This window comes from Salmo salar, chromosome ssa06 (genome assembly GCF_905237065.1).
Source record: "Salmo salar chromosome ssa06, Ssal_v3.1, whole genome shotgun sequence".
Taxonomy (NCBI): Eukaryota; Metazoa; Chordata; class Actinopteri; order Salmoniformes; family Salmonidae; genus Salmo; species Salmo salar.
The window spans coordinates 95,603,663-95,630,710 of record NC_059447.1 but is presented as its reverse complement, the minus strand read 5'-3'; the positions used below and the strand labels follow the sequence as shown (position 1 = coordinate 95,630,710).

Here is a 27,048-nt window from a genome sequence, read left to right as displayed (position 1 = left end):
CCTTCCTTCTCTTTCTGCCTATCCCTCTCTCCTTCCTTCTCTCGAGACATCTCACTCCCTCCTTTTTCTGGTTCATATAAAGTAAATGAACTAAGCAGACCTGAACTGTGAGAAAAAAATGATATGGTAAACTGCATTTTTTTTAAATGTAACCTTTATTTAACTAGGCAAGTCAGTTAAAGAACAAATTTTTATTTACAATGATGGCCTACCCCAGCCGACACTGGGCCAATTGTGCGCCGCCCTATGGGACTCCCAATCACGGCCGGATGTGATACAGCCTGGATTCGAACCAGGCACTGAAGTGACGCCTCTTGCACTGAGATGCCGTGCCTTAGACCACTGCGCCACTCGTGAGCCCAAACATGAGTGGCACATCTTAATTTATCCACCATCTTTTCTGTCTACTAGGCCATGTGTCGCTCCCTCACACTTCCCTGGCACTACCGCTGCCGACACCTATCCAGACAGGTTAAAGGTTAAGGGTCAACAGTTATCGCTATACATACGGGTTAGGGGTTAGGGGTCAAGGGTCATACCTATCCAGACAGGTCAAGGGTCATACCTATCCAGACAGGTTAAGGGTTATATCTATCCAGACAGGTTAAGGGGTTATATCTATCCAGACAGGTTAAGGGTTATATCTATCCAGACAGGTTAAGGGTTATATCTATCCAGACAGGTTTAAGGGTCATACCTATCCAGACAGGTTAAGGGTTATATCTATCCAGACAGGTTAAGGGTCATACCTATCCAGACAGGTCAAGGGTCATACCTATCCAGACAGGTTAAGGGTTATACCTATCCAGACAGGTCAAGGGTTATACCTATCCAGACAGGTCAAGGGTCATACCTATCCAGACAGGTTAAGGGTTATATCTATCCAGACAGGTTAAGGGTTATATCTATCCTTGACAGGTTAAGGGTCATATCTATCCAGACAGGTTAAGGGTTATATCTATCCAGACAGGTTAAGGGTTATGTCTATCCAGACAGGTTAAGGGTTATATCTATCCAGACAGGTTAAGGGTTATATCTATCCAGACAGGTTAACCTGTCAAGGTATAGGCGGCAGTATTTTCATTTTCGGATGAAATGCGTGCCCAGAGTAAACGGCCTAATACTCGGGCCCAGAGTCAAATATTTGCATATTATTAGTATATTTGGATAGAAAACACTCTGAAGTTTCTAAAACTGTTTGAATGGTGTCTGTGAGTATAACAGAACTCATATGGCAGGCAAAAACCTGAGAAAAATCCAACCAGGAAGTGTGGAAATCTGAGAATTGTAGTTCTCCTTTTGAATCCCTATCGAAACTACAGTGTCTGTGGGGTCACGTTGCACTTCCTAAGGCTTCCATTGGCTGTCAACAGCCTTCAGAAAGTTTTTCCATCATTCTCCTGTTACTGGGCAGAGAATAGTAGCTCAGTCAATGAGTGGACTGCCTGAGGACCTAGGGCTTGGTGATGCGCAATCCCACAAGCGCACCGTTCCTTCTTTTTTTCCTGGAATGAATATGCTATTGTCCGGTTGGAATATTATCAACGTTTTATGTTAAAAAGACCCTAAGGATTGATTGTAAACAACGTTTGACATGTTTCTATGAACGGTAATGGAACTATTTGACTTTTCGTCTCTGGTACTGCGCTCGCGCGTTATGCCTTTGGATAGTGATCTGAACGCACGAACAAAACGGAGGTATTTGGACATAAATATGGAGTTTATCGAACAAAAATAACATTTCTTGTGGAAAGAGGAGTCCTCGGAGTGCATTCTGACGAAGATCAGCATAGGTAAGTGAATATTTGTAATACTAATTCAGAGTTTTATTGATGCCAGAACTTGGCGGGTAGCTGTATAGCTTGCTTCGATGGCTGAGCTATGTACTCAGAATATTGAACAATGTGCTTTCTCCGTAAAGTTATTTTGAAATGTGTAGTGTATCTATAATTCTTTCAATAACTGTTGTAAATTTTATCAACGTTTATGATGAGTATTTTTGTAAATTGATGTGCACATTCACCGGACGTTTTGGTGGAATACATTTTCTGAACATCACGCACCAATGTAAAATGCTGTTTTTGGATATAAATATGAACTTTATCGAGCAAAACATACATGTATTGTATAACATGGAGTCCTATGAGTGCCATCTGATGAAGATCATCAAAGGTTAGTGAATATTTTAGCTGCACTTTTGGTTTTTGTGATGCATGTCCTTGCTTGGAAAATGGCTGTGTGGATTTTCTTGTGAAGTTTATGTCCTAACATAATCTAATTTTATGCTTTCGCCCGTAAAAGCCTTTTGAAATCGGACAATGTGGTTAGATTAACGAGAGTCTTATCTTTAAAATGGTGTAAAATAGTTGATTGTTTGAGAAAATGAAATTATGAGATTTTTTGCTGTTTTGTATTTCGCACCATGCTATTTCACTGGCTGTTGAATAGTGTGGGACGGTCACGTCCCACGTAGCCCAGAGAAGTTAAGGGGTAATGGATGATGCTATTGTTTTGGTTCTGTGATAGAAGAGAAGTAATCACCCACAGGAAACAGCAGGGATGAAAGAGGAGGGAGGAGAGGGAGGAGTAATCACCCACAGGAAACAGCAGGGATGAAAGAGGAGGGGGAGGAGTAATCACCCACAGGAAACAGCAGGGATGAAAGAGGAGGGAGGAGGAGAGGAGGAGTAATCACCCACAGGAAACAGCAGGGATGAAAGAGGAGGGGAGGAGTAATCACCCACAGGAAACAGCAGGGATGAAAGAGGAGGGGAGGAGAGGAGGAGTAATCACCCACAGGAAACAGCAGGGGTGAAAGAGGAGGAGGGGAGGAGAGGAGGAGTAATCACCCACAGGAAACAGCAGGGACGAAAGAGGAGGGGAGGAGGAGTAATCACCCACAGGAAACAGCAGGGATGAAAGAGGAGGAGTAATCACCCACAGGAAACAGCAGGGGTGAAAGAGGAGGGGAGGAGAGGAGGAGTAATCACCCACAGGAAACAGCAGGGGTGATGAAAGGAGGAGGGGAGGTGAAGTAGGTGAGTAGCTACAATCATACTGCTGAAACAAATGATTCAGGGAGTTGGTTTTATAATTTCAACTTTAATTTGATGGCAAGGAAAACATGTTTTATTAAAACAGTTGTCGTCACGTGACTATCATTAATGTGATGACTGTGTCATGACTCTGCTGTGAGGATACGAAGGATCAGGTTACAGTGGGTCCGCTCTACAGCGCTCTCGCTCTCTCTCTCTCCCACAGAGGGGAAGGGGGAGGAGGAGGAGGAAGGGCGCCTTATGGAGGTCGTAAAATTGTCTGCCTCTATGCTCTGTAGTGTTCGAGGAATGAACTGCTTTGAGAGACTAGTGTCATAACTCTCCTGTGAGGATCTGAAGGATCAGGTTGCAGTGAGTCCACTCTACAGCGCTCTCTCTCTCTCGCAGAGGGAGAGAGGGGTGAAATTAGCCATTTTATGACGGTAGTAAATACCTTGTAGAAACTCTACCTTTGGGCTCTATGGGATGGAGGGGAAAGAAACATTTTGTTACAAGGAGATTCCAAAAGGCTTGATAATGAAACAATATTTCTGTAATCCAAACATTGGGAATGGTCCGTGGGTATTTAAAGAATAACCACGTCCAACAGTTGTTGTTTTGTGATATCATTAACCTGTTTAGGATAGGGGCAGTATTGACACGGCTGGATAAAAAACATACCCGATTTAATCTGGTTACCACTCCTACCCAGTAACTAGAATATGCATATACTTATTACATATGGATAGAAAACACCCTAAATTTTCTAAAACTGTTTGAATGGTGTCTGTGAGTATAACAGAACTCAAATGGCAGGTCAAAACCTGAGAGATTCCTTTACAGGAAGTGGCCTGTCTGACCATTTCTTGAACTTGTTTTCCATCTCTATCATTTACTAAGGATCTCTGCTCTAACGTGACACTTCCCACGTCGTCCATAGGCGCTCAGAGCCCGGGGAAAAAACAGAATGTCGTCATTCCAGCCCCAGGCTGAAACACATTATCGCCTTTCTCAAGTGGCCGATCAAGGGACACTGGCTTATGCGCATGACCCCGACCGCCCCCGCCTTTGGGATTTTTTCCTCTGTTTGCCGAAAAGGGAGATTCCCTGTCGGAATATTATCGCTTTTCACGAGAAAAATGTCGTAAAAATTGATTTTAAACAGCGGTTGACATGCTTCGAAGTACGGTAATGGAATACTTAGAATTTTATTGTCACGAATTGCGCCATGCGCGCCAACTTCTTTACTATTTCGGATAGTGTCTGGAACGCACGAACAAAACGCCGCTATTCGGATATAACGATGGATTATTTTGGACCAAACCAACATTTGTTATTGAAGTAGCAGTCCTGGGTGTGTATTCTGACGAAGACAACAAAAGGTAATCAAACTTTTATAATAGTAAATATGATTATGGTGAGTGCTAAACTTGCCGGGTGTCTAAATAGCCGCCCGTGATGCCTGGGCTATGTACTTAGAATATTGCAAAATGTGCTTTCACCAAAAAGCTATTTTAAAATCGGACATATCGAGTGCATAGAGGAGGTCTGTATCTATAATTCTTAAAATAATTGTTATGCTTTTTGTGAACGTTTATCGTGAGTAATTTAGTAAAATGTTAGCGAATTCCCGGAAGTTTGCGGGGGTATGCTAGTTCTGAACGTCACATGCTAATGTAAAAGCTGGTTTTTGATATAAATATGAACTTGATTGAACAAAACATGCATGTATTGTATAACATAATGTCCTAGGGTTGTCATCTGATGAAGATCATCAAAGGTGAGTGCTGCATTTAGCTGTCTTCTGGGTTTTGGTGACATTATATGCTGGCTTGAAAAATGGGTGTCTGATTATTTCTGGCTTGGTACTCTGCTGACATAATCTAATGTTTTGCTTTCGTTGTAAAGCCTTTTTGAAATCGGACAGTGTGGTTAGATTAACGAGAGTCTTGTCTTTAAATGGCTGTAAAATAGTCATATGTTTGAGAAATTGAAGTAATAGGATTTTTAAGGTTTTGAAAATCAGGATAGCAGTGGCTGTTACGTAGGTGGGACGAATTCGTCCCGCCTTGCCTAGAGAGGTTAAGGACGGTATAACTAAATAACTGTACCTCTACAAATGTATACATTCCAGTTATCAGATTCACATCTAAATGTTGTGGAACATATGATTAAATTTAAATCTCTAGTGACTAGTACATTGCCAGGTTGCTACGGGCGTGTAAAATGATTCTAGCTCCACATTAGACCAGCGTGACCGACAGCGTGAGCCGAAAGGTACGGAATGGTTAGAAACTCTGAAACTCTCTATCGAAGAAGAAGACGACACAGGAACATTCAGTCTGTAACTGTTTAAGAACTTTAATCTAGGAAACTCGACAGAAGACAAAGAACAATTTACTCTCACCACCATAGATAACTCTATTTTAACGGACAGAACCCGCTGAACTATACGGGGTAGACCTCTGGAGGATCCGTTCTAACAGACACTCCGACACCTACTACAACAACAAAGGACATGGTGATCTCTGGTGGACAACCAGAGACTTCCTGTCGAATTACTCCCCGTAGATAGATGGATTGAGTGTTTTCAACAGAGAGACAGCAAAGACATATACACACCTAAATATGTACATTGCAATTATTTCGAATGAGCGGCTGTTCATGTGCAAAGTATTTGCATTTTTATTTAGTTAGTTAGTAAATAAAAAATTAAGCCAATATGTATATCGCTGATTCATCATTTATGTTCAGGTTCGTGCAGATATCCAAGAATTTTGTGACATTCAGAATGAAAACTGAAGGTAAATAAGAATGAATGAATTGACTGATTTTTATATCTTTAGAGTTTAGCCGGGTGATAGTAACTCGTTAAATAACTTTCCCGTTACTACTTAATTCATTGTTATATGATTAATTGAATCGCGTAATAATTGAACGTGGTATGTAATTATTTTATAAAATAACAGTCAAACACATTAATGATAGTCAAGACACGACAACTGCCATTCATCGAATAATTACCTACTACGTTTAATTATTACTTGAATAAATGAATCATGTAACAATTAACTCATTTGGAATGTGGGGCACCACAGGAAAAGTTTGTTTAACTTCTTTGGGATAGGGGGCGGTATTTTGACGTCCGGATGAAAAGTGTGCACAACGTAAACTGCCTGCTACTCAGGCCCAGAAGCTAGGATATGCATATAATAGATTTGGTAGATTTGGATAGAAAACACTCTAACGATTCTAAAACTGTTAAAATAATGTCTGTGAGTATAACAGAACTGAAATGGCAGGCGAAACACCGAGGACAAACAATCCCCCCCCCAAAAAATATTTCATCCTACCACTGATTTCAATGGCTTGCACTTTTAAAATAGGACGAAATCGTGCCCGATTGCAGTTCCTAGGGCTTCCACTAGATGTCAACAGTCTTCAGAAAGAGTTTCATGCTGGTTTTTGGAAAAATGAGCCAGAAATTGTAGTTTTTCTAGGTGTCTCCCATTTTGGCTGTAGTGTTTCCAAGCGCGTGGAAGAGAGCGCGTTCTTTGGTATTTTTCTCCGGTAAAGACAATAACGATTCTCCGTCTTAAATGTAATAGTTTATTTGAAACCAAAGTGGATTATTGACTGAAGCGCGCCAGCTAAACTGAGTTTTTATGGATATAAAGAAAGACTTTATCGAACAAAAATACCATTTGTAATGTAACTGGGACATTTTGGAGTGCCAACAGAAGAAGATCTTCAAAGGTAAGGCATATATTATATCGCTATTTCTGACTTTCGTGTTGCAACTCTCTTGTTGAAAATGATTTGTTATGCATTTGTGTGCTGGGCGCTGTCCTCAGATAATCGCATGGTTTGTTTTCGCCGTAAAGCCTTTTTGAAATCTGTTACGGAGGCTGGATTAACAACAAGTTAAGCTTTATTTTGATGTATTGCACTTGTGTATTGCACTTGGGACGCTAGCGTCCCACTAATCCGCAAGAAGTTAATGAGTTACCATCTCCCGAATTAACTCAAGAATATATAGATATCATTCACTAATTCATCATTTCCTCATATCAGTCTCATTCTGAATGTCGTAGACCTCGTAAATCTGCACAAACCCGGGTCTCACTGATCATTCCGTACCACACAAATTGATGTGATTATTTATTCACTAACAAGCTAAATGATAACATAAGATACACACACACACACACACACACACACACACACACGGTATAGGTTATTGATTGGAAACTTAATATGATGAAAACAAGTCCCTAGCGGACCAACACAACATGACACTTGTTACACAAGATGGAGATTTAAAGAGAGAGAGAGAGCGAGAGAAAGAGAAGCAACACTTGGATACATTTGTAAACTACGCTCACAGTAACACTAATACCTTTCCACGAACTGCCGTTTCTTTTGGATAAGAAGTAATGTAATGATGTATTTACGTGTTGAAGGTCTTCCTCGTGTATCTCTGTTGGGCCCTCTTCGGATGGCCTTGTCTTTCATTCTTAGGTGTAAGTCTCTGATTGTCCACAAGAGGTCACAAAATCTCCTTAGTTGTCTGTTTACGTGCACTCGTTCTGGAAGAGTGGTCTCCTGAGGACAGCTAATCAGCCGTGTTGATGATCCCAGAGTGGTGATGAGTGTAGGCAACGATGATTTGGAGAGAATAACCGGATGGTCCTACTGAAATTCACCATCTTAGATACATTACTTAGAACAGCTAATCAACCGAAACATTGACTGTTAACCTCTTATGGCTAGGGGGCAGTATTTTCACGGCTGGATAAAAAACATACCCGATTTAATCTGGTTACTAATCCTACCCAGTAACTAGAATATGCATATACTTATTATATATGGATAGAAAACACCCTAAAGTTTCTAAAACTGTTTGAATGGTGTCTGTGAGTATAACAGAACTCAAATGGCAGGTCAAAACCTGAGAGATTCCTTTACAGGAAGTGGCCTGTCTGACCATTTCTGGAACTTCTTTGCCATCTCTATCTTTTACAAAGGATCTCTGCTCTAACGTGACACTTCCCACGTCGTCCATAGGCGCTCAGAGCCCAGAAAAAACAGAATGTCGTCATCCCAGCCCCAGGCTGAAACACATTATCGCCTTTCTCAAGTGGCCGATCAAGGGACTGTGGGCTTAGGCGCGTGACCTGGCCGCCCCCGTCTTTGTGATTTTTTTCCTCTGTTTGCCGAAAAGGAGATTCCCGGTCTGAATATTATCGCTTTTCTACGAGAAAAATGGCATAAAAATTTATTTTAAACAGCGGTTGACATGCTTCGAAGTACGGTAATGGAATATTTAGAATTTTTTTATCACGAATTGCGCCATGCGCGCGACCCTTATTTACCATTTCGGATAGTGTCTGGGACGCACGAACAAAACGCCGCTATTCGGATATAACAATGGATTATTTTGGACCAAACCAACATTTGTTATTGAAGTGGCAGTCCTGGGAGTGCATTCTGACGAAGACAACAAAAGGTAATCAAACTTTTATAATAGTAAATCTGATATTGGTGAGTGCTAAACTTGCCGGGTGTCTAAATAGCTAGCCCGTGATGGCTGGGCTATGTACTTAGAATATTGCAAAATGTGCTTTCACCAAAAAGCTATTTTAAAATCGGACATATCGAGTGCATAGAGGAGTTCTGTATCTATAATTCTTAAAATAATTGTTATGCTTTTTGTGAACGTTTATCGTGAGTAATTTAGTAAAATGTTAGCGAATTCCCCGGAAGTTTGCGGGGGGTATGCTAGTTCTGAACGTCACATGCTAATGTAAAAAGCTGGTTTTTGATATAAATATGAACTTGATTGAACAAAACATGTATGTATTGTATAACATAATGTCCTAGGTGTGTCATCTGATGAAGATCATCAAAGGTTAGTGCTGCATTTAGCTGTCTTCTGGGTTTTTGTGACATTATATGCTAGCTTGAAAAATGGGTGTCTGATTATTTCTGGCTTGGTACTCTGCTGACATAATGTAATGTTTTGCTTTCGCTGTAAAGCCTTTTTGAAATCGGACAGTGTGGTTAGATGAAGGAGAGTCTTGTCTTTAAAATGCTGTGAAATAGTCATATGTTTGAAAAATTGAAGTTTTTGTATTTTTGAGGAATTTGTAATTCGCGCCACGCCTATCATTGGATATTGGAGCAGGTGTTCCGCTAGCGGAACGTCTAGATGTAAGAGGTTCCTTTGTCTTCAACCTCGTGTTGCGTTGCGGGGTCGTGACGAATCGTAGACCACAGCTGCAACTTGTGGTCACTCTAGTCTGATATGATCATTCTTAACTCAAATGCTTTATACCCTCAGGTAAAAAGGGGCGTTTACGTCACTCTGACACGCTCTCTGGGCTCCCTGGGGTGTGGCTGGTTACGAGGAAAGGTATCACAATTTACAGTGCTCACGTTAGGGAACTAAAATCACAATCTTATCGTCACAAAAACATTATCTTTATCCTGGATATTTTCTACACAACGTAAAATATGTACTGTATCTGATACAGACCGTGTAAAAGCTCGTCAAGTTACAATATTTCCGTTATAACGTCTTTATAACAATTTTAATAACATCACAAAATAGACATTCATTTTCCATATTCCATCTCTCATCATTCCCAACGTTCGGATGTTGAAATATATTTTCCCAGTGTCCGTTGTTTGATGTTGTAGTTCTTCATAAGACACAAAGACATTCCAATCACCCAAAAGGAGTCGGTCTGCTGCATGACCATTTACCAATGAGGTGAGGTGTCATAAAACCGCCCCTCTGCGGGTGAGAGGGCTCTATTGAACGCTGATCCACTGTAACCTGATCCTTGAATCTTCACAGGAGAGTCATGACACCGTCAATATAGCAAATAAGTACACATGGCTTGTATTCAAGTGTATTTGCTCTGGATACCGAGGTGAGTTTACACAGCACTATGCAGGAACAGTTATGGCAATGCATGACACAGTAGAAGAAAAATATACTACAGGATTATTTACACGTCTGACCTACTCATTAGGCAGGATTATTTACACGTCCGATCCGCTCATTAGGCAGGATTATTTACACGTCTGGCCCACTCATTAGGCAGGATTATTTACACATCTGGCCCGCTCATTAGGCAGGATTATTTACACGTCCGATCCGCTCATTAGACAGGATTATTTACACGTCCGATCCGCTCATTAGGCAGGATTATTTACACATCTGGCCTGCTCATTAGGCAGGATTATTTACACGTCCGGCCCGCTCATTAGGCAGGATTATTTACACGTCTGGCCCACTCATTAGGCAGGATTATTTACACATCTGGCCTGCTCATTAGGCAGGATTATTTACACGTCCGGCCCGCTCATTAGGCAGGATTATTTACACGTCTGTCCCGCTCATTAAGCAGGATTATTTACACGTCTGGCCCACTCATTAGGCAGGATTATTTACACATCTGGCCTGCTCATTAGGCAGGATTATTTACACGTCTGACTTGCTCATTAGGCAGGATTATTTACACGTCTGACTTGCTCATTAGGCAGGATTATTTACACGTCTGACCTACTCATTAGGCAGGATTATTTACACGTCCGATCCGCTCATTAGGCAGGGTTATTTACACGTCTGACTTGCTCATTAGGCAGGATTATTTACACGTCCGATCCGCTCATTAGGCAGGATTATTTACACGTCCGATCCGCTCATTAGACAGGATTATTTACACGTCCGATCCGCTCATTAGACAGGATTATTTACACGTCCTGCCCGCTCATTAGACAGGATTATTTACACGTCTGGCCCGCTCATTAGGCAGGATTATTTACACATCTGGCCTGCTCATTAGGCAGGATTATTTACACGTCCGGCCCGCTCATTAGGCAGGATTATTTACACGTCTGTCCCGCTCATTAAGCAGGATTATTTACACGTCTGGCCCACTCATTAGGCAGGATTATTTACACGTCTGTCCCGCTCATTAAGCAGGATTATTTACACGTCTGACTTGCTCATTAGGCAGGATTATTTACACATCTGGCCCGCTCATTAGGCAGGATTAGGCGGCCACATATGGTGATAGATTAACGAGGGCGGCATTTTCTGAGCAAAACTGACCAAGACGCACCTCCAACAACAACACATAAAACCTCACATAATTCTGCCCCCAAAACAATGACAATTTCTCTCAACCAGAAGCATATGTTTTTTGTTTTTTTTAGGTGAGCGCTGATGCACCCTGGGATAAGCAGTGCCCACTTTGTCAAAGGCAGGGGAGCAAAATATTATGCTTGTCCATTACCAACCAGCTTCTCCAGGGTGCTGTTGGAGAGACGCATCGCTCCACCAACATTCCATTAAAACAAATGATCATGTAGCAGATAAAGGATATAGTAGATCTATTCTGTGGCGTTTCTGTAGCCTACAGGCTGACCGATAACATGTGACAATGAGACTTTTTTTTTTTTTTTTACATTATGCGGGTTTCTCAAATCAAATGGCCTAACCTAAACAGCGACCAATCAACAACATGTCACGTTAGCAAACACATCTTAAAAACAGGACAGCTCAAAGTCAAATGGACAATATGGACTGGACAATCACAACTGTTGTCTCGGAATTTCACCCCATTGTCATGATCAGTGGTTTCAAGTTTGTATCGTACATTTTTGACAAGTTGATGATAGCGAAAAAAATTAAATACTTCTGCATTTCCTGGTGTGTAAACACATTGCAAATAGGCTCACGATAAAGTCAGGTAGTTGGTATTCAGAGCTTAAATAGCCAACTTGACTAGACACAGGAATCAGTACTAATGAAGCCCAATGCAATGGCCTGCTTTACAAATGGTGGGCCTACCACATGGATGGGCACTCATAAAGTTCGGTTTTAGGCAACACTGTACACCTCAGTAAGCGCGGAACGATGCCTCCGCCTTTTCTTTGTGCAGTCTGGACCGACCTTGATTTCCACTTCCACGGATATTGGTTTTTGGTCTGAGCCGGACCAAATCTGAACTTAAAAAATAAATAAAAAATATGACCTTTATTTAACTAGGCAAGTCAGTTAATAAGAACAAATTCTTATTTACAAAGACGGCCAACCCCTAGGATTAGAAATCCAGGGATTAAAAACTAAGGTGTCATTATACGCCGATGATTCATGTTTTCTTTTAAAACCACAATTAGAATCTCTCCACGGTCTCATAGAGGATCTAGATACTTCCGCTATCCTCTCTGGATTCAAACCAAATTATGATCAATAATTTGTGATCCAATATTACGTATAGGATCATTAAAAAAATACAACTGTTACATTACCGTGTAGTTTACCAATTAAATGATCTGACGGAGATGTGGAAATACTCGGTATACAAATCCCAAAAGAAAGAAATTATCTCACTCCAATAAATGTTTATAGAAAGTTAGCAAAAATAGATAAGATCTTGGTACCATGGAAAGGAAAATACCTGTCTATTGGTGGGAGAAATCACCCTGATTAACTCTTTAGTCATATCACAGTTTACCTATTTGCTTATGGTTCTGCCTACACCTAGCGACCTGCTTTTTAAATTATATGAACAAAAACTATTCCATTTTATTTGGAACGGCAAGCCAGATAAAATTAAAAGAGCCTATTTATATAATGAATATGAATTCGAAGGGCAGAAATTATTAAATATTAAAGCATTAGACCTCTCACTAAAGGCATCAGTCAAAGTTGTATTTAAATCCAAACTGGTTTTCTAGTAAATTGGTAGGAATGTCTCATCCTATGTTCAAGAAGGGCCTTTTTCCCTTTATTCAGATTACACCTGCTCACTTTCGGTTGTTTGAAAAGAGAGTCAGGACACCCTCCATGGGATCTATAGTGACCACAGAGTCAGGACACCCCAGGACACCCTCCATGGGATCTTTAGTGACCACAGAGTCAGGACACCCCAGGACACCCTCCATGGGATCTATAGTGACCACAGAGAGTCAGGACACCCTCCATGGGATCTATAGTGACCACAGAGTCAGGACACCCCAGGACACCCTCCATGGGATCTTTAGTGACCACAGAGAGTCAGGACACCCTCCATGGGATCTATAGTGACCACAGAGAGTCAGGACACCCTCCATGGGATCTATAGTGACCACAGAGAGTCAGGACACCCTCCATGGGATCTATAGTGACCACAGAGAGTCAGGACACCCTCCATGGGATCTATAGTGACCACAGAGAGTCAGGACACCCTCCATGGGATCTATAGTGACCACAGAGAGTCAGGACACCCTCCAAGGGATCTATAGTGACCACAGAGAGTCAGGACACCCTCCATGGGATCTATAGTGACCACAGAGAGTCAGGACACCCTCCATGGGATCTATAGTGACCACAGAGAGTCAGGACACCCTCCATGGGATCTATAGTGACCACAGAGAGTCAGGACACCCTCCAAGGGATCTATAGTGACCACAGAGTCAGGACACCCCAGGACACCCTCCATGGGATCTTTAGTGACCACAGAGAGTCAGGACACCCTCCATGGGATCTTTAGTGACCACGAGAGTCAGGACACCCTCCATGGGATCTATAGTGACCACAGAGAGTCAGGCCACCTGTTTGGTGGCTTCCTACACAGGGCAATGTCCCCAATCACTGCCCTGGGGAGAGTGCCTCCTACTGGCCCTCCAACACAGCTTCCAACAGCAGCTGGTCTGCCATGCAGGGACTGACCAGGACCAACCCTGCTTAGCTTCAGAAGTAAGCCAGCAGTGGGATGCATGGTAGTATGCTACTTGAGTGGACAAGTGACAGCATGGAATTCAAATAAAGAGATGGACAGGTGAGAGAGGAGATGGACAGGTAGGAGAGGAGATGGACTGGTGAGAGAGGAGATGGACAGGTGAGAGAGGAGATGGACAGGTGGGAGAGGAGATGGACAGGTGAGAGAGGAGATGGACAGGTGAGAGAGGAGATGGACAGGTGAGAGAGGAGATGGACAGGTGAGAGTGGAGATGGACAGTTGAGGAGATGGACAGGTGAGAGAGGAGATGGACAGGCGAGAGAGGAGATGGACAGGCGAGAGTGGAGATGGACAGGCGAGAGTGGAGATGGACAGGCGAGAGTGGAGATGGACAGGTGAGAGAGGAGATGGACAGGCGAGAGTGGAGATGGACAGGCGAGAGAGGAGATGGACAGGCGAGAGTGGAGATGGACAGGCGAGAGTGGAGATGGACAGGCGAGAGTGGAGATGGACAGGCGAGAGTGGAGATGGACAGGCGAGAGTGGAGATGGACAGGCGAGAGTGGAGATGGACAGGCGAGAGTGGAGATGGACAGGCGAGAGAGGGAGATGGACAGGCGAGAGTGGAGATGGACAGGCGAGAGTGGAGATGGACAGGCGAGAGTGGAGATGGACAGGCGAGAGAGGAGATGGACAGGCGAGAGTGGAGATGGACAGGCGAGAGTGGAGATGGACAGGTGAGAGAGGGAGATGGACAGGCGAGAGAGGGAGATGGACAGGCGAGAGTGGAGATGGACAGGCGAGAGAGGAGATGGACAGGCGAGAGTGGAGATGGACAGGCGAGAGTGGAGATGGACAGGCGAGAGTGGAGATGGACAGGCGAGAGTGGAGATGGACAGGCGAGAGTGGAGATGGACAGGCGAGAGTGGAGATGGACAGGCGAGAGTGGAGATGGACAGGCGAGAGTGGAGATGGACAGGCGAGAGTGGAGATGGACAGGCGAGAGTGGAGATGGACAGGCGAGAGAGGAGATGGACAGGCGAGAGTGGAGATGGACAGGCGAGAGTGGAGATGGACAGGCGAGAGTGGAGATGGACAGGCGAGAGTGGAGATGGACAGGCGAGAGTGGAGATGGACAGGCGGGAGAGGAGATGGACAGGCGGGAGAGGAGATGGACAGGCGGGAGAGGAGATGGACAGGTGGGAGAGGAGATGGACAGGTGAGAGAGGAGATGGACAGGTGAGAGAGGAGATGGACAGGCGAGAGTGGAGATGGACAGGCGAGAGTGGAGATGGACAGGCGAGAGTGGAGATGGACAGGCGAGAGTGGAGATGGACAGGCGAGAGTGGAGATGGACAGGCGAGAGTGGAGATGGACAGGCGAGAGTGGGAGATGGACAGGCGAGAGTGGAGATGGACAGGCGAGAGTGGGAGATGGACAGGCGAGAGTGGGAGATGGACAGGCGAGAGAGGAGATGGACAGGTGAAGAGAGGGAGATGGACAGGTGAAGGTGGAGATGGACAGGTGAGAGAGGGAGATGGACAGGTGAGAGTGGAGATGGACAGGTGAGAGAGGGAGATGGACAGGTGAGAGAGGGAGATGGACAGGTGAGAGGGAGATGGACAGGCGAGAGTGGAGATGGACAGGTGAGAGTGGAGATGGACAGGTGAGAGTGGAGATGGACAGGTGGGAGAGGGAGATGGACAGGCGAGAGTGGAGATGGACAGGTGAGAGTGGAGATGGACAGGTGGGAGAGGGAGATGGACAGGCGAGAGTGGAGATGGACAGGTGAGAGTGGAGATGGACAGGTGAGAGTGGAGATGGACAGGTGGGAGAGGGAGATGGACAGGTGAGAGAGGAGATGGACAGGCGAGAGTGGAGATGGACAGGTGAGAGAGGGAGATGGACAGGCGAGAGAGGAGATGGACAGGCGAGAGTGGAGATGGACAGGTGAGAGAGGGAGATGGACAGGCGAGAGAGGAGATGGACAGGTGAGAGAGGGAGAATGAGAAAATCTCCAGTTAGGAGAAATGAGTACCATCATGAAGACCAGATGGACTACGAGAGAAAACATATGAAGACGGAGCAGCTGGAGAAGCAGTGTTCTCTGGGGTGATCCATGTGGGGGTGCAGAGCTGTTGGCTGGGGTAGGGGTAGCCAGGTGGAAAGCATGGCCTGCCGTAGAAAAATGCTTTTTGAAATGATTGATTATCGTAGATTTATCGGTGGTGACAGTGTTTCCTATCCTCAGTGCAGTGGGCAGCTGGGAGGAGGTGCTCTTATTCTCCATGGACTACACAGTGTCCCAAAACCTTTTGGAATTAGTGCTACAGGATGCAAATTTCTGTTTGAACAAGCTAGCCTTAGCTTTCCTAACTGACTGTGTATATTGGTTCCTGACTTCCCTGAAAAGTTGCATATCGCGGGGGCTATTTGATGCTAATGCAGAACGCCACAGGATGTTTTTGTGCTGGTCAAGGGCAGACAGGTCTGGAGAGAACCAAGGGCTAAATCTGTTCTTAGTTCTACATTTTTTGAATGGAGCTTATTTAAGAGCAGCCAGGTATCCTCTACTGACTGGATGAGGTCAATAACCTTCCAGGATACCAGGTCGATTAGAAAGGCCTGCTCGCTGAAGTGTTTCAGGGAGCGTTTGACAGTGATGAGTGGTGGTCGTTTGACCGCGGACCCATTACGGATGCAGGCAATGAGGCAGTGATCGCTGAGATCCTGAATGAAAACAGCAGAGGTGTATTTGGAGGGCAAGTTGGTTAGGATGATATCTATGAGGGTGCCCGTGTTTACGGCTTTGGGGTTGTACCTGGTAGGTTCATTGATGATTTGTGTGAGATTGAGGGCATCAAGCTTAGATTGTAGGACGGCTGGGGTGTTATTAAGCATATCCCAGTTTAGGTCACCAAACAGTACGAACTCTGAAGATAGATGGGGGGCAATTAATTCACATATGGTGTCCAGGGCACAGCTGGGGGCAGAGGGGGGTCTATAACAAGCGGCAATGGTGAGAGACTTATTTCTGGAAAGGTGGAATGGTCCAGAGCTTGCAGTAGGAATTCGGAGATGTGGTAGAGAAAAATCAGTCCGATATGGTCTGGGTTGATATCGCGCTGTGCAGACTGGCAGGTACTGACCGAGCTGAGGCTGGCTGGTGTCCGAGTTAACGGTGAAGACCGCTAGCAGTGGCTAACTGACTACTAGCTAGTAGCTAGTTAGCTGGCTAGCTTCTGATGGGGGTTCCGGTTCTAAAGTGTAAAAATAGCAGATCCGTACCACATTGGGTGGGGCGGGTTGCTGGAGAGTATATTCAGTCCGTAGATGGAAAGTGAGATTAAAATATATATGAAATTTATATGAGAAAAAAAACGAGGAAAACAATTACTGACACGGGACAAGACCAACACACATCTGACTGCGACGCCATTTTGGATCTAATTAGGGTTAGGTTCAGAACACTGTGTAGTAATTGGGGTTAGGTTCAGAACACTGTGTAGTAATTGGGGTTAGGTTCAGAACACTGTGTAGTAATTGGGGTTAGGTTCAGAACACTGTGTAGTAATTGGGGTTAGGTTCAGAACACTGTGTAGTAATTGGGGTTAGGTTCAGAACACTGTGTAGTAATTGGGGTTAGGTTCAGAACACTGTGTAGTAATTAGGGTTAGGTTCAGAACACTGTGTAGTAATTAGGGTTAGGTTCAGAACACTGTGTAGTAATTAGGGTTAGGTTCAGAACACTGTGTAGTAATTGGGGTTAGGTTCAGAACACTGTGTAGTAATTGGGGTTAGGTTCAGAACACTGTGTAGTAATTAGGGTTAGGTTCAGAACACTGTGTAGTAATTAGGGTTAGGTTCAGAACACTGTGTAGTAATTAGGGTTAGGTTCAGAACACTGTGTAGTAATTAGGGTTAGGTTCAGAACACTGTGTAGTAATTAGGGTTAGGTTCAGAACACTGTGTAGTAATTAGGGTTAGGTTCAGAACACTGTGTAGTAATTAGGGTTAGGTTCAGAACACTGTGTAGTAATTAGGGTTAGGTTCAGAACACTGTGTAGTAATTGGGGTTAGGTTCAGAACACTGTGTAGTAATTGGGGTTAGGTTCAGAACACTGTGTAGTAATTAGGGTTAGGTTCAGAACACTGTGTAGTAATTAGGGTTAGGTTCAGAACACTGTGTAGTAATTAGGGTTAGGTTCAGAACACTGTGTAGTAATTGGGGTTAGGTTCAGAACACTGTGTAGTAATTGGGGTTAGGTTCAGAACACTGTGTAGTAATTAGGGTTAGGTTCAGAACACTGTGTAGTAATTAGGGTTAGGTTCAGAACACTGTGTAGTAATTAGGGTTAGGTTCAGAACACTGTGTAGTAATTAGGGTTAGGTTCAGAACACTGTGTAGTAATTAGGGTTAGGTTCAGAACACTGTGTAGTAATTAGGGTTAGGTTCAGAACACTGTGTAGTAATTAGGGTGTAGTGTTGTAGTGATAGACCTAATCTCCAGATCATCAGATCAACCACCAGCCTTAAATCTGGCACACTGGGATTACGCTGACTCAACACTGTGTGTGTGTGTGTGTGTGTGTGTGTGTGTGTGTGTGTGTGTGTGTGTGTGTGTGTGTGTGTGTGTGTGTGTGTGTACGGTACCTTGTACTTGGCAGTCAGCTGCTCGGTGGCGTCCCGCTCCTTCCTCAGATCTCCCATCATCCTCTCCTTCTCTCCCAGAAGCCTCTGCTTCTCCTCAGCCAATAGTGATCCGTCTTCTCTGATGGCTTCCTTCTCCTCTTCCAGCCTCTCCTCCTGCAGCGTCCTCTCCTTCTCCACCTCCTCCTCTCCCTCCTCATCCCCCTCTCCGTCCCAGCCCTCCTCTCCATCCTCCTTCCTGTGTTTGCCCCTCCCTTCCCTGTGGCTGAGCTGCGCACGGAGCCGTGCGATCTCCTTCTGGAACTCTCTGAGCAGGGCGTCTTTAGGGTCTTCGTTAACTCTCGGCTTGTTCTGGATGTTTTTAGCTCTGTTAGCGTAGCGTAGCGTGGTGAGGGTCTCCTCGTAGTGTTGGGGGGCGGGGCCTAGCGTAGCCACCATCACCGTCTTGGCGTTCCCTCCCAGGGAATCCTGTAATAACCGGGTCAGTTTAGAGTCCCGGTACGGAATGTGGGCGCTACGCCCGTCTGCCAGGGCTGAGATCACGTTGCCTAGCGCCGACAGAGACAGGTTGATCTTGGCAGCTTCTTTCAGGCGTTCTCCGTGGACGCCCGTCTTGGCCTGCCGCTCGCTGCCCGCCAGGTCAACCAGGTTGAGCCGGCCGACCCTGATGTGCCGCCGTCCGTCCGGCCCAGGCAGGGAACACTCCACCGTGATGAGGAACAGGGTGTGGGAACGGGAAGAGTGTTCGTTCATGTCTGTCGCTCCCACCGAGCGCACCTGGTTCCCTACGTTCATCAGCTCCTGTATCTCCTTCACGCTCTTACACACGCACGACGTCAGGTCACGCACATACACCCCGCTCTCCGGGCTCTCTCTCAGCTCCAGGGTGCGGTGGGAGTGAGTGTGCACGTTGGGGACATGAGGGGCGTGCACGTTGGGATCCAGAAGATCCCTGATCTCTTCTCTGTAGATCTCCAGGTAAGAGGCTCTGACCAGGTACTGGCGGTCGGCGGCGGAGCGGGAGATCTGGGTGAAGACGTGTTCGAAGGCGTTGGGGATGACGCCCCGCCTCTCTGGCTCTAGCCACACCCCCTGCATGGTGTAGGTCTTCCCGGTACCCGTCTGGCCGTAGGCGAAGATGGTTCCGTTAAACCCGTCTAGGACGGAATCGATCAGCGGCCGCACCGTCTCATCGTAAAGATCACGCTGTTTAGACGAGGGGTCGTACACAGAGTCGAACGTAAACGTCTTACGAGGCTCGCCGGGCGGACCACGAGGGTTCCGTAAGACCACCTGACCCAGACGCATGTCCATTTCTACGATCCCGCCCACTCCTCCCGGTGTCCGGGTAACACCAGCCGCTGCCGCCTCCTCTTTCCGGTTTAACGGGCGACAGCGGATTACTACCTTCACCGTCTCACTACTCTTCACCTTCGACATCAGGACGAAGAGTTATTATATTACTATCAGGACGAAGAGTTATTATCTATTACTATCAGGACGAAGAGTTATTATATTACTATCAGGACGAAGAGTTATTATATTACTATCAGGACGATGAGTTATTATATTACTATCAGGACGATGAGTTATTATATTACTATCAGGACGATGAGTTATTATATTACTATCAGGACGATGAGTTATTATCTATTACTATCAGGACGATGAGTTATTATATTACTATCAGGACGATGAGTTATTATATTACTATCAGGACGATGAGTTATTATATTACTATCAGGACGATGAGTTATTATCTATTACTATCAGGACGATGAGTTATTATATTACTATCAGGACGATGAGTTATTATATTACTATCAGGACGATGAGTTATTATATTACTATCAGGACGATGAGTTATTATATTACTATCAGGACGATGAGTTATTATATTACTATCAGGACGATGAGTTATTATATTACTATCAGGACGATGAGTTATTATATTACTATCAGGACGATGAGTTATTATATTACTATCAGGACGATGAGTTATTATATTACTATCAGGACGATGAGTTATTATATTACTATCAGGACGATGAGTTATTATATTACTATCAGGACGATGAGTTATTATCTATTACTATCAGGACGAAGAGTTATTATATTACTATCAGGACGATGAGTTATTATATTACTATCAGGACGATGAGTTATTCTATTACTATCAGGACGATGAGTTATTATATTACTATCAGGACGATGAGTTATTATCTATTACTATCAGGACGAAGAGTTATTATATTACTATCAGGACGATGAGTTATTATATTACTATCAGGACGATGAGTTATTATCTATTACTATCAGGACGATGAGTTATTATATTACTATCAGGACGATGAGTTATTATATTACTATCAGGACGAAGAGTTATTATATTACTATCAGGACGAAGAGTTATTATATTACTATCAGGACGATGAGTTATTATATTACTATCAGGACGATGAGTTATTATATTACTATCAGGACGATGAGTTATTATATTACTATCAGGACGAAGAGTTATTATATTACTATCAGGACGAAGAGTTATTATATTACTATCAGGACGATGAGTTATTATCTATTACTATCAGGACGATGAGTTATTATCTATTACTATCAGGACGATGAGTTATTATATTACTATCAGGACGAAGAGTTATTATATTACTATCAGGACGAAGAGTTATTATATTACTATCAGGACGAAGAGTTATTATATTACTATCAGGACGATGAGTTATTATATTACTATCAGGACGATGAGTTATTATATTACTATCAGGACGAAGAGTTATTATATTACTATCAGGACGATGAGTTATTATATTACTATCAGGACGATGAGTTATTATATTACTATCAGGACGATGAGTTATTATATTACTATCAGGACGATGAGTTATTATATTACTATCAGGACGATGAGTTATTATATTACTATCAGGACGATGAGTTATTATATTACTATCAGGACGAAGAGTTATTATATTACTATCAGGACGAAGAGTTATTATATTACTATCAGGACGATGAGTTATTATATTACTATCAGGACGATGAGTTATTATCTATTACTATCAGGACGATGAGTTATTATATTACTATCAGGACGATGAGTTATTCTCTATCACTATACATTATAGATTAATATCTACAATTATATCATATATCTTTCTCCTTACTGGATGCTGTTTCCTGTGAATTGATCAGGCATTGATCTGAATGGGATATCTGATCTGTTATTGTACCAGTGGGTAGCTATGCCTTCTGGTACTGCCTTCAATAGAATGGTGCCAAATGGTGCAAATTAAACAAATTCATAGGCCTCGAGCAGTTACTATGTACTTATCATATTATTACTAATGAACTGACTGGTTATTTCTGTAGTCCAACAGTAAAATAAAGTGATCCACTATTACAGTAATGCTATAATAATTCAGTAGGCCTATATGACTATAGTAACAGGCAGGCTATAATGTAACAATAATGTAACAACGGGCCTTTTTCAAGTCCTTCCTTGTTACAGACCTAGTGGGGTAAATTAACCTGTATTCAAAAAGGCCTAACCTTAATTTAGCCTGTTTACCAATAACATTACATTAGCCAGTTAATGAATCATATTAATAATATTTATAATCGTAACCTGTCGCTGGTCTCTCAGTTAAAACACGTTTATTTTATGTATTTTCTAAAATTCTCTCTGTCTGTTTTCAACTAGAATCTCTCTGGCATCCAGGCCTTCTCATATCGATTATTATATAATCATTTGTAGATGTTATACTCTCATTTTTAATTCTATCCATCCGTGTGTTTCTCACCGGCAATAGTAATGATTTAATCCACAGAATGGATCGCGTTAACCGGTGGTATTAGCTCCGTAATCAGCCTAGCTGTCGCTCAGTACAGAGATAAATAGCCTAATTACGACCTCTCACCGCGCCTGGGCGACGGTTCCGTTGCGATGCCGGTGCATTCTGTCTGTCGGTATGGGGTTCAATCCGTAACAAAGCAAGCTCCGCCTTCACACGTCCCGGTAAATCAAAACACTCTTCAACGGATTTACCATAATCCTTCTTCCTCATGTCTGGAGCTGCAGAGCGGAGATACTGTGTGTGCTACTGAGAGACTGCTTCTGGGATGAACGAGAACACACACACACACACACACACACACACACACACACACACACACACACACACACACACACACTCATTCAACCACACCCCACATCACTGCAGAAGGCAACAAGGGGACCATGGGAAATTGAGTTCTTCCCTATAATAGTCTGTTAACATTATTATCATAGATCCATGTTACACCCATTCATGTAAAAATCAATAATAATTCACATTCTTCTCTCCCACTCCTCTAATACCCTATTGTACAGTAGCTAAGCTCCACCCCTCCCGCTCCTCCAATACCCTATTGTACAGTAGCTAAGCTCCACCCCTCCCTCTCCTCCAATACCCTATTGTACAGTAGCTAAGCTCCACCCCTCCCTCTCCTCTAATACCCTATTGTACAGTAGCTAAGCTCCACCCCTCCAATACCCTATTGTACAGTAGCTAAGCTCCACCCCTCCCGCTCCTCCAATACCCTATTGTACAGTAGCTAAGCTCCACCCCTCCCTCTCCTCCAATACCCTATTGTACAGTAGCTAAGCTCCTCTCCTCCAATACCCTATTGTACAGTAGCTAAGCTCCACCCCTCCCTCTCCTCCAATACCCTATTGTACAGTAGCTAAGCTCCACCCCTCCCTCTCCTCCAATACCCTATTGTACAGTAGCTAAGCTCCACCCCTCCAATACCCTATTGTACAGTAGCTAAGCTCCACCCCTCCCACTCCTCCAATACCCTATTGTACAGTAGCTAAGCTCCACCCCTCCCTCTCCTCCAATACCCTATTGTACAGTAGCTAAGCTCCACCCCTCCAATACCCTATTGTACAGTAGCTAAGCTCCACCCCTCCCGCTCCTCCAATACCCTATTGTACAGTAGCTAAGCTCCACCCCTCCAATACCCTATTGTACAGTAGCTAAGCTCCACCCCTCCCGCTCCTCCAATACCCTATTGTACAGTAGCTAAGCTCCACCCCTCCAATACCCTATTGTACAGTAGCTAAGCTCCACCCCTCCCTCTCCTCCAATACCCTATTGTACAGTAGCTAAGCTCCACCCCTCCCTCTCCTCCAATACCCTATTGTACAGTAGCTAAGCTCCACCCCTCCCTCTCCTCCAATACCCTATTGTACAGTAGCTAAGCTCCACCCCTCCCACTCCTCCAATACCCTATTGTACAGTAGCTAAGCTCCACCCCTCCAATACCCTATTGTACAGTAGCTAAGCTCCACCCCTCCCGCTCCTCCAATACCCTATTGTACAGTAGCTAAGCTCCACCCCTCCCTCTCCTCCAATACCCTATTGTACAGTAGCTAAGCTCCACCCCTCCAATACCCTATTGTACAGTAGCTAAGCTCCACCCCTCCCGCTCCTCCAATACCCTATTGTACAGTAGCTAAGCTCCACCCCTCCCTCTCCTCCAATACCCTATTGTACAGTAGCTAAGCTCCACCCCTCCAATACCCTATTGTACAGTAGCTAAGCTCCACCCCTCTCTCTCCTCCAATACCCTATTGTACAGTAGCTAAGCTCCACCCCTCCCGCTCCTCCAATACCCTATTGTACAGTAGCTAAGCTCCACCCTCCCGCTCCTCCAATACCCTATTGTACAGTAGCTAAGCTCCACCCCTCCCTCTCCTCCAATACCCTATTGTACAGCAGCTAAGCTCCACCCCTCCCTCTCCTCCAATACCCTATTGTACAGTAGCTAAGCTCCACCCCTCCCACTCCTCCAATACCCTATTGTACAGTAGCTAAGCTCCACCCCTCCCTCTCCTCCAATACCCTATTGTACAGTAGCTAAGCTCCACCCCTCCAATACCCTATTGTACAGTAGCTAAGCTCCACCCCTCCCGCTCCTCCAATACCCTATTGTACAGTAGCTAAGCTCCACCCCTCCCTCTCCTCCAATACCCTATTGTACAGTAGCTAAGCTCCACCCCTCCCGCTCCTCCAATACCCTATTGTACAGTAGCTAAGCTCCACCCCTCCAATACCCTATTGTACAGTAGCTAAGCTCCACCCCTCCCTCTCCTCCAATACCCTATTGTACAGTAGCTAAGCTCCACCCCTCCCGCTCCTCCAATACCCTATTGTACAGTAGCTAAGCTCCACCCCTCCCGCTCCTCCAATACCCTATTGTACAGCAGCTAAGCTCCACCCCTCCCTCTCCTCCAATACCCTATTGTACAGTAGCTAAGCTCCACCCCTCCCACTCCTCCAATACCCTATTGTACAGTAGCTAAGCTCCACCCCTCCAATACCCTATTGTACAGTAGCTAAGCTCCACCCCTCCAATACCCTATTGTACAGTAGCTAAGCTCCACCCCTCCAATACCCTATTGTACAGTAGCTAAGCTCCACCCCTCCCGCTCCTCCAAAGATCCAAAAGAACAACACTGAACAAAAATATGAAGTCAACATGCAAAGTGTTAGTCCCATGTTTATATGAGCTGAAATAAAAGATCCCAGAAGTGTTTCATTCACACTAAAAGCTTATTTCTCTCAAATTTTGGGCTAAAATGTGTTTACATCCCTATTAGTGAGCATTTCTCCTTTGCCAAGATAATCCATTCACCTGACAGGTGTGGCATATCAAGAAGCTGATTTGGTATTTTATTAGGATCCCAATTAGCTTTTGCGAAAGCAGCAGCTACTCTTCCTGGGGTCCACACAGAACATGAAACATGACATAATACAGAACATTAGTATTAAACATTAATGTCCGGACCTCTGGCAGTCTCTATGGGGGTGCCACAGGGTTCAATTCTCGGACCGACTCTCTTCTCTGTATACATCAATGATGTCGCTCTTGCTGCTGGTGACTCTCTGATCCACCTCTACGCAGACGACACCATTCTGTATACTTCTGGCCCCTCTTTGGACACTGTGTTAACTAACCTCCAGACGAGCTTCAATGCCATACAACTCTCCTTCCGTGGCCTCCAACTGCTCTTAAATGCAAGTAAAACTAAATGCACGCTCTTCAACCGATCGCTGCCCGCACCTGCCTGCCTTTCCAGCATCACTACTCTGGACGGTTCTGACCTAGAATATGTGGACAACTACAAATACCTGGGTGTCTGGTTAGACTGTAAACTCTCCTTCCAGACTCACATCTCCAATCCAAAATTAAAACTAGAATCGGCTTCCTATTTCGCAACAAAGCATCCTTCACTCATGCTGCCAAACACACCCTCGTAAAACTGACCATCCTACCGATCCTTGACTTCGGCGATGTCATTTACAAAATAGCCTCGCAACACTCTACTCAGCAAATTGGATGCAGTCTATCACAGTGCCATCCGTTTTGTCACCAAAGCCCCATATACTACCCACCACAGCGACCTGTACGCTCTCTTTGGTTGGCCCTTGCTTCATACTCGTCGCCAAACCCACTGGCTACAGGTTATCTACAAGTCTCTGCTAGGTAAAGCCCCGCCTTATCTCAGCTCACTGGTCACCATAGCAGCACCCACCTGTAGCACGCGCTCCAGCAGGTATATCTCACTGGTCACCCCCAAAGCCAACACCTCCTTTGGTCGTCTTTCCTTCCAGTTCTCTGCTGCCAATGACTGGAACGAACTACAAAAATCTCTGAAGCTGGAGACTCATATCTCCCTCACTAGCTTTAAGCACCAGCTGTCAGAGCAGCTCACAGATCACTGCAGCTGTACACAGCCCATCTGTAAACAGCCCATCTATCTTCTACCTCATCCCCATTCTGTATTTATTTATTTATCTTGCTCCTTTGCACCCCAGTATCTCTACTTGCACATTCATCTTCTGCACATCTACCATTCCAGTGTTTAATTGCTATATTGTAATTAATTCGCCACCATGGCCTATTTATTTCCTTAACTCCCTTATCGTACCTAATTTGCACTCACTGTATATAGACTTTTTGTTTTCTTTTGTTCTACTGTATTATTGACTGTATGTTTGTTTATTCTATGTGTAACTCTGTGTTGTTGTTTGTGTCGAACTGCTATGCTTTATCTTGGCCAGGTCGCAGTTCTAAATGAGAACTTGTTCTCAACTAGCCTACCTGGTTAAATAAAGGACTTGTTCTCAACTAGCCTACCTGGTTAAATAAAGGACTTGTTCTCAACTAGCCTACCTGGTTAAAGAAAGGACTTGTTCTCAACTAGCCTACCTGGTTAAATAAAGGTGAAATAAAAAATAAATTAGAAAATCGTAAAATCACCACATAAAAATCCTCTAATCTCAAAGATGATGTGGTCGACAGAAACAAAACAAACAGCTCCATGAAAACCTCCAACCTCCATCCCATTACAGTGTTGTCATAGCAGCAATACTAATCTCTCCATCCCATTACAGTGTTGTCATAGCAGCAATACTAACCTCTCCATCCCATTACAGTGTTGTCATAGCAGCAATACTAACCTCTCCATCCCATTACAGTGTTGTCATAGCAGCAATACTAACCTCTCCATCCCATTACAGTGTTGTCATAGCAGCAATACTAACCTCTCCATCCCATTA

At 44.3% G+C, this 27,048-nt stretch overlaps 1 protein-coding gene across 1 annotated transcript in view; it reads right to left on the bottom strand.

The window, feature by feature from the left end:
- LOC106608375 (kinesin-like protein KIF3C) overlaps nucleotides 1-22,592 on the bottom strand; it is a 36,185-nt gene extending 13,593 nt beyond the window's left edge. The window contains exon 1 of the mRNA XM_045721253.1: nucleotides 18,428-22,592. Coding sequence (XP_045577209.1) covers nucleotides 18,428-19,864 — 1,437 coding nt within the window. The 5' untranslated portion in view covers nucleotides 19,865-22,592. The remainder of the gene's footprint in view (nucleotides 1-18,427) is intronic.
- Nucleotides 22,593-27,048: the final 4,456 nt, after the last annotated feature.